The sequence below is a fragment of the Manis pentadactyla genome, chromosome X, assembly GCF_030020395.1.
Source record: "Manis pentadactyla isolate mManPen7 chromosome X, mManPen7.hap1, whole genome shotgun sequence".
Classification (NCBI taxonomy): Eukaryota; Metazoa; Chordata; class Mammalia; order Pholidota; family Manidae; genus Manis; species Manis pentadactyla.
The window spans coordinates 131,752,624-131,761,219 of NC_080038.1; the positions used below are offsets into that span (position 1 = coordinate 131,752,624).

At 41.7% G+C, this 8,596-nt stretch overlaps 1 protein-coding gene across 1 annotated transcript; it reads right to left on the reverse strand.

The window, feature by feature from the left end:
- Positions 1 to 3,765: 3,765 nt before the first annotated feature.
- Positions 3,766 to 4,299, reverse strand: LOC118929220 (FUN14 domain-containing protein 1-like). Its single transcript, XM_036919135.2, has one exon. It carries the CDS (start codon positions 4,297 to 4,299, stop codon positions 3,766 to 3,768), a length of 534 nt encoding a protein of 177 aa, XP_036775030.2.
- Positions 4,300 to 8,596: the final 4,297 nt, after the last annotated feature.

Consider the following 8,596-nt stretch of genomic DNA (forward strand, 5'->3'; position numbering starts at 1 on the left):
TGGATGATGATACCCGCTTTTCCAATGAAGGAAATGGAACAAGAGGTGGAGGCGTTCTCCTTCATTACATTTTTCGCCTTGACGTACAGTGCAGCATTATGTCATGATAGTATCCCAGGGGCCAGACGCAAACCCCGGGGGAGGCCAGAGCACAGGGGAGTGCCACTCTGTTCGGGAAGGAAGCACAGCTGGGAGGAGCAAAGCACCAACTGGGGGTCCTTGGGCTTTTCCACATGACATTTCTGGACTGCGGCGCTTTGCTATCCTAAGTGGGCCACCAAGTAATGGGACCTCCCCTTAAGGAGGGGAGGAGATGGAGAAAGCTGGAAGGGCATAGTGAGAAAACAGGGACTGTTAGGCTGGGGATTCTGGGAGCACGGAGGGTGGGAGGGGGCTTGCTTTCACCCAAACTTCAAAACAAAACTCTGAAGTAGGTAGAGAGACTTAGTTTTAATATTAAGCCCAAAGTCTTGGCATCTTCCCCTTGGAAATGGGCTAAAAAGCCAGCTAAATAGTTAAGTCTGCAGTTAGGAGGAAGCATTTGTGCGCTTTGGCAAGTCAACTTTGGGGGCCTCTGTTTCCTCATCTAAGAGATTGAGAGGAGGGGTTCCACTTGAAATCTAAGTTCCCTCCCAGCTCTGACATTCTGCACGTCTGTACCCTCATGCTGTCCTGATTTTCATCTCTCTGTAAGTCAGTGGGGGCTGGCGTGGTGGATCCAGCTATATCGAGGCTACTAATTAATGACTTGAATCAGCTCAGGTACAGAATTCGATGAAAACGTTTGAGTCTCTTACACTGTATGCAGGGACCTTCTTTTGGCAACAGACCTACGAAGAGTGGCTCACTAAAATGTACTTGCTCTTGTTTAGCCATCAGTTTGAAAAGGGTGGAATTGCTGGAGGTTTAAAGCTGCTACATTTTACAGCTGTTTTAGAGGCTGTCCCCCACTGTTCTCTCTCCTTGCAAGGTTCAGAAATTCCTGGCTTTGAGTTCTGATGGCGGAGGCCAATCAAATGCTTTCATCAGCTTGCCAATGGATGTTGAGTGATATATTGCCACCAGTTAAAATTTGACCTATTCAGTGACCCTCTTGCAAACATTAATTGTGCAGAACATCTTTCTCTTCCAACAAGAGTATCTTCTTGAAAAGGCCACTCATTTACTTAAGAGTTAGTCCAACTCATCCAATTTTGTTACAAAGCTTATCTTGTGCAAGGATTCCTGGAGAACAGAATCACTCAGGTCTGAAATAAAGGTTAGGAAGAGACTGTTTTCCTCAGAGACTTTGCAACTGATTGCTAAAAAGGACCTTCTGAACTTCTATGAGATACTTATTTACCATAACAAAAACACAGCCCTACTCATCAGAGAATAGAAAGATGTGTAACTAAGGCTTTACTTTAGCTGTGAAGGATTTTGTGGAAAAGCTTTGATTTGCCATGGGAAAAGAATGGCAATTTTTAAAGTGTAGAGAAATATCAAAACAGAATAAGCGATGATGGTCCGCTTTCAAACTGGTTGATGGCTGAAGATAGGTTCTTTTTATTGAAGAAGAAAACAAACCCCATTAAACAAACATTTCATATCATGGAGCCAATTGTTTGCAATTTTATATAGATTTTCTAGTTGATCTTGTATGTCTTTGGAGGTGTTAGGAGGGCATTGTCCTGAGATGTGAGAGTATCTAAAAGGAGACCTTTTTTCTTTTTAATGAAAGTACAGAAGCTGCAAAACGGGAAAAATGGGAATTGTCTTTAAAATTACCTAAACAAATCTAGCTAACTACACAGATATTCTTTATTTTATTTGATCTACTTCACTGGCCATTTTAGTAATACTGTCCTTTTTAGGAAAATGGTGTAAATTCATCTGGAAATCTGGAGACAGCTGCATCCGGGCTGTGTTTGTGTACCTATTGCCAACACAGGCATTTTTAAAAATTACCTTTTCTTTTTCAGGCTTTCTCCTTACACCAAATTGGTGGGGATGAAAGAGCCTGGACCTTGGAGTCAAAAGGATTTTGGGTTGAATCCCAGATTCACCACCTTGTAGCAATGTGACCTTGGGAAAATCGTTTAACCTCGGAAATTCATCTGTCATATGAAAGGGTCAGAACTCCCTCCCATTTTCAGAATCTGTGAAAGAAACTGTTCATGAGCTTATCTTGGTGATTATATCAACAATCAGATACAAAATCCTTTGGGGGAGCTCTGTATCAGTCCTGGGGAGGACACAGTATTTCCTGCCCTGCTCCATCTTTGCTTTTCCACGTGGACGGAAGGCCTGGAAACGCCCGTAACAGGGAGGTTTTATTATCCTTGCTTTGTAAGGAAACCGAGGCCCAGTGAGGTTGTGGTTGTTCAGTGTATCACAGCTCGCAAGTGACCAAGCCAAGACTGGTCAGTGATCCCTCATCTAGCCTTTCATCATATGCTTCTAAACAAACTGGGCCTTCCCACAGTTAGCTTTCAGTAAGAAATTAGCTTTGTTTTGAAACACATCTGCTAAAGAGAATTCTTCAAATCCTCTCCTAAAGGACATTTAGTGATTAATATAAAATCTCCAGCTCGGCAACTTTTACCCATTCATCCAAGGCAGGGAGCTACAGAACCAAGGTTCCCATGGCAACCTTTAGCCTTCCCCTTTGACGAAGTGCATTAATGCAGGGTCCTTCCGCCGCTCCTCCTCCAACTCAGAAGCTTACTTTTAAAGACCCTGGTAAGCTGGCCCTCTCCTACTCGGAGAACAAGGTTGACACTTTTGTCCCTTCCATTCCCTCCTTTCCTTTCTCCAAGTTTCCTTTATGGACCATCCCCAATCCCGACCCTAGCCTCAACCAAGCCTGCATTTTTGTGACAATCTTCTCCTTTTCCAGCGGGAATAATTTTTATGTTTTTCCCAATGTGGTTAGGACTAAAGAGAAGCTTCAGTCCCTTCTTTCACATTTGGGTGGTGGTGGATAAGGTAACCCCATAGGTAGGTATATTGTTCTGGGTCCTGGGTTCATCTCCCCTTCTGCAGGAAGGCTGACGTTTAGCTTGATAGTGTGGACTGAAATCATGGGCGGAGGATCCCAATTCCTTCCCTCAGAGGTGCATCTGGGTCATGCCCGGCCTCAGGCTTGGGTGGCAGACCTGGCAGGAAGAGGCTGCAGCTCCGACAGCTATGCAAGTTGTCTCCAGCTGAATATCCCCAAAAAGCAAACTTCTCTTTTTGTACTAAATCTGTTTAATATCTTTAATAATTCTACTACTTCTGAATCTTTCCGGAAAAGGGCATTACAGTTCTTCAGTTTGTTGCCAACATAAATTTTTTAAGAAGGCAGCCCTATTGTTGAAGCTGTAATACAAATTTTTAATTATTGGCACTATACTACAAAGCACAATGAAGAACATATTTTAGTAGAACGAGGGTAATATTTCACTGGGGATTATGTCCAACAGATTTTTTTTTTCTCTCTGTATCTACAGCCAATGGTGATATGTATAGACTAATTTCTAAACAAACTCAAATTCTAAAAAAAAAACAAAGGCCATGTTTTGCTCAGGAATACTATTGTACGCATACCAAATAGGTCATTTTGCGGCAGACATTAGTTTGCCAAACTTCGGGTGGCAAAACACCAAGCTGTGAGTTTGGTATTTTCTAGCTAGTTGTTTCTTGATGCCCTCGAGACTCTGATGGTGTGTAACATTAAGAGGCCACCTCATTGCCACCACTTCTCTTCTAAGACGACTCCACTGTGATGCAACATTGATATCCTTAAGATGCAAGGCCTAGCAGCAAGCCTCCCACAGATCCACTGGACATCACAATATTCTGTTTGATAAATTCTGTTGCATCTTCAATTATATTGTTGATTTCAGGTACTGCCCTATTTGCTTGTTTCTGAATCTTTCTTTTTGCTTTGTTTGCATCTTTTTCAACTCTATTTGTGTCAGTCCGCACATAGCCACCGTGACTGGCAATCTGAAGAAGAAAGCCACCACCTACCACAGTTGCTGCAACTTTTCCAACTTTCTGGAACAAAACTTCTGCACACCAGCCAGTCATTCTACCCACTACAATCTGGGTGGCTACTGAGTACTTTTCTACCCTAGGTCTGGAACTGTAGCCAAATACTCGATTCCGCCAACAGTGTCTTCTTGCATACTGAGTTAAATCCAATACTTCTGAAGGGTCATCATCACTTTCATATTCTTGGGGAGGGGGTTCTGGGTCACCATGGTACCGCCGGCAGCCTGCTCTGAAGGTGGTCCTCACCCGCCCTCCTCTCCCTACTATTTTAACAGCCATTCTAGCTCCAAAAAGTAAGCTTGCTTCATGATGAATAGAAGCCACTTTAACCCTCAAGTATGTTAAGTACAAATCCCATTTTCACCTGGCCTTCTCTCCTTATCTTCCAATCTAACAATTTGGGAAAAAACAATGACTCACATTGTCCCTTCCAACTTGGCACACTGGTCACTTGGTGTGAAATAAATCACTGGGCCCACTGTCCCCCTGCAAGGAAGTCAGTAGTGACCAGTTGCTCTTTCTGCAAAACTACGGAGGATGATTTTCTCCTAACACAAACCCACTTTGATAGTATGGAGAAAAGGGTTTTTTTCTTTGCTACCCACAGCCATTGACTCACTTTTCCAATAGTAACAAGTGAAATTTAAGTGATCACTTTTTTCTTGGTTAAGATACTATTTCTTTGAGATTTACATAGATATACTTCAGATCTGGAAGCAATTTTACTACCCCTATTTTCAAACTCGTCTTAGCAGTGGAACTTCTATGTTTTTCTATTTCTATTTTTTAATTGTAGTAAAGCACACATAACATAAAAATTACAACCACCTGTTTCAAGTGACATTAAGTATATTAACATTGCTTTTTTTATTTTTATTAAAGTACAGTTGATATACAATATAGCACAAGACAATACAGTCTTATATTGGTTTCAAGTATACACCACAGTGGTTCACCAGTTACCCACATTATTAAACTCTTACCCCATTAGTACAGTTACTATCTGTCAGCATAGGAAGATGTCATAGAATCATTGACTATATTCTCCATGCTGTACTACCATCCCCGTGACCAACTTTTATTATGATTGAGAATTTTTGTGCCCGTTTATCCTCCTCACCCTCCCCACCAACCCACCCCAACACCTCCTCCATGGTAACCTCCAGTCACTTCTCAGTGTCTTTGAGTCTACTGCTGTTTTGTTCATTTTGTTTGTTTTATTTTGTTTTTAGATTTCACAAATAAGTGAAATCGTATGGTATTTGTCTTTCTCTACTTGGCTCATTTCACTGAGCATAATACCCTCTAGGTCCATCCATGTTGTCCCAAATGGCAGGATTCCTTTTTTTTTATGGCTGAATAATATTCCATTGTGTATATGTACCACCTCTTCTTTCTCCAGTCATCTACTGATGGACACTTTGGTTGCTTCCGTATCTTGGCTATTGTAAATAATGCAGGAATAAACATAGGGGTACACATGTCTTTTTAAATCAGGGATTTTGTTTTCTTTGGATAAATTCCTAGAAGTGGAATTACTGGGTCGTATGGTATCTCTATTTTTAATTTTTTGAGGAACTTCCATATTGCTTTCCACAGTGGCTGCACCAATTGAAATTTCTACCAATAGTGTAGGAGGGTTCTCATTTCTCCACATCCTTGCCAACACTTTTTTCTTGTCTTTTGGATAGTGGCCATTCTGACTGGTGTGAGGTGGTATATCCTTGTGGTTTTGAAGGTACATTCACATTGTTGCACAGCCATCACCACCATTCACCTCCAGAACTCTTTCATCTTGCAAAACTGAGATGGTCCCCTTTACACAGTAATTCCCTTCACCAGCCCCTGATAACAATGATTTGACTGTGTCTGTATGAATTTGTCTATTTTATATATTTCATGTAAGTGGAATCATAAAATATTCGTTCTGTGTGCCTGGATTATTCCACTAAGCATAATGTTTCAAGGTTCATCCACATTGCGGCATGCATCAGAATTTCTTTCCTTTTTAAGGGTGAATAATATTCCATTGTAAGGACAGAGCACATTTTCTTTATCCATTCATCTGTCAATGAGCAGTTGAGTTGCTTCCATCTACTACCTATTGTGACTAATGCTGCTGTGAACAGGGGAGTAGGGACCTGTAAGTTTTTTCCCATGAAATCTTGGGAGATACCTATATAGAAGACTGATAAAAAATGATGAGGGTTCTCATTGTTTGCTGGCAAGTATTTCATTGTCAGTAGAGCATAAAAGTCACTGGTCCATTCAACCCTTTCTTCTTCCAGGCAAGGAAAGTTCAGTGCAGAGAGGGAAATAACACAGAGTAGGGCACCCAGTAAGTGGAAGGCAGAGCCTCCACAAGGATCAGGCCTCCGGACCTCGGTCTGCTTCTCTTCCCACTCTACTTGGAACAACCAGTTCAGGAAAATGATAGCATTCTTTCCTAACATCTGCACTGGGAACCTAGACAATGTCGGTGAAATCCTGGGAAAGTACTTTGATAGAGAACATGATTTGCATTAGGACTTGCACATCAAGACAGTTGTGAACTTTTTCCCCTGCATTATTTCATTTTGCTCCAATGGTCCCCTACCAACAGTATGTGGTTTGCAGAGTGGAACTGCTGACACCACTAACCAACCACGTCATGATACTCTAGCTTAGGAATGTGCTATTTGATTAATGAGATAATGGTTTCAGAGCCCTTTGAGCTGCACAGAACAAAGGCATTGGATAAATTCAAAGTGTTATTATTATGGCATTATCTAAGGATAGACATTTTGCTAAATATTTTCATTTCAGTATTAATCTACAGACGTCTGCAAACGTTCAGTTGCACTTACAGAGTGGTGCTTTTAAATAAACTGGCAAAAAACAGTTGAATATTATAGGATAGGCTTGCCCCTACTGAATATTTCAAGAGAGCTGACAATAGTTGGAAATGATGGTACCATGGCAACAAAATGAAGCTTCAAACATTTGGAAACATATCTTTCATAGAAAAGATTCTGTATCAGATTTAATCTTTTTTTCCTCTTTAGTTGACATGGGTTGCTTTTCACAATGTTAAGTGTTGTTAGCTAATCTTATGTAAGATGAGAACGACTAAGATCTGAATGGTCATTTGTCATTTACCAAAAAGAAGGGAAACGCTAAGGGTTCTTCATTACCACATAGTGGATTTCTAGATCTTCCTTGTTTTTAAGAAGAGTCTGACTTTTTATTAAGTCATGTCCACTTCTTGCAGCCCCATACCTCACTTGAGGGCCGTCAAAGTGAGCCGGGAAAGCAAATGCATAAAAGGGAAAAGCGGATCGTCCCTTGAGGAAGAAGTTTTCTTCCCCTACGGCTCACATAGCACTGTCCTGGAGGTTGGAAGGAACTACAAAGGAGAGGACACTCCTATGTGACAGTTGAAAGGCAGGAAAAGAAACCAGCACTGACTCAGCTGCTATTAGGTGCCAGGCACTGGCTTGGCCCATGTGTAAATATGATCTCATTTTGTCCTCATGACAGCGTTGTGAAGTTGATAGTACCCTCCTTTTTTAAACTTGACGAAACTGGAGCTCAGATTGTGTCATTTGCTCAAGGAAATTGACCAAATCAGAATCTGAACACGGGTTTCTTTTCTGTCCAGCTTTTCTTCATTTGCACCAGCCTCCTTAATTCTACACATGGAGAGAAATGGACTGTTTGCAATTGTCAATATATCCTCAGTGTTGTGGTAATGTCTACGTATTTTAATCCTCAAACACAAATCTCCAGGCTTGGGGGCTTGGGGGCTTGGGGGTGGTGAGAGGACTTTCAGTAGCGGGAAGGAGACAGACAATGGGAGATAAGAGCAGGAGGGTAGGGCTTAGTGTTTAAGACCTGGATTTCAACCTTTGCCGCACCACTTCTAGTTGTGTGCACTCGGGCAAGAAACAACCTCACTGAGGCTCAGCTTTCTCACTTGGAAAACAGGGATCAAACAGCGCTCATCTCACAGGGTGATTGTGAGCTTTGCTGATAGTGCCAGAAATGTGTTCAAGCCCAGAGCCTGGCACTGAGGAAACATTCTCTGTGGTTACTTTTATCTCTAGAAGACTCTGTGTTCTGACATATCACTGGATACTTCCAGACAGAGTGTGGATTTGTGATTGGGAAGGCAGCTGATAGTATTAGCCAATCCAAGTCAAAACACACAATATGGAGAGAACATTTATACCCAGGGCTCCAAACTCCCCTCCTGAGCCTCACTGGAGTTTCCAAAGCTGGACTGAAGTTATTCACTGACAATAATGGAAACCTTTCCCAGTTTGCAGATTGTAGATATACTTTTCAGTTAACTGTGTTTCTCCCAGAAATATTTATTAAACATTTGGTGCCTGCTAGTATTCATTCCTTCATCCAAAACACAGCTTCTGAATGGAGTGCCTTTTCTGTCCCAGGCACTGTCCTTGGCAACGGGAAAACAACAGTGGAAAAAAAAAAAAGGCAAATGAAAGTCCCTACCCTTGTGGAGCTTCCATTCTAGTGGGGGAGAGAGACAATAAATAATTAGTAAAATAGATGGTAGGTCAATGACGAGGGC

Excerpts from the sequence above, each read along its gene's own strand:
- LOC118929220 (XM_036919135.2), bottom strand. The coding sequence starts at position 4,299 with ATGGCTGTTAAAATAGTAGGGAGAGGAGGGCGGGTGAGGACCACCTTC.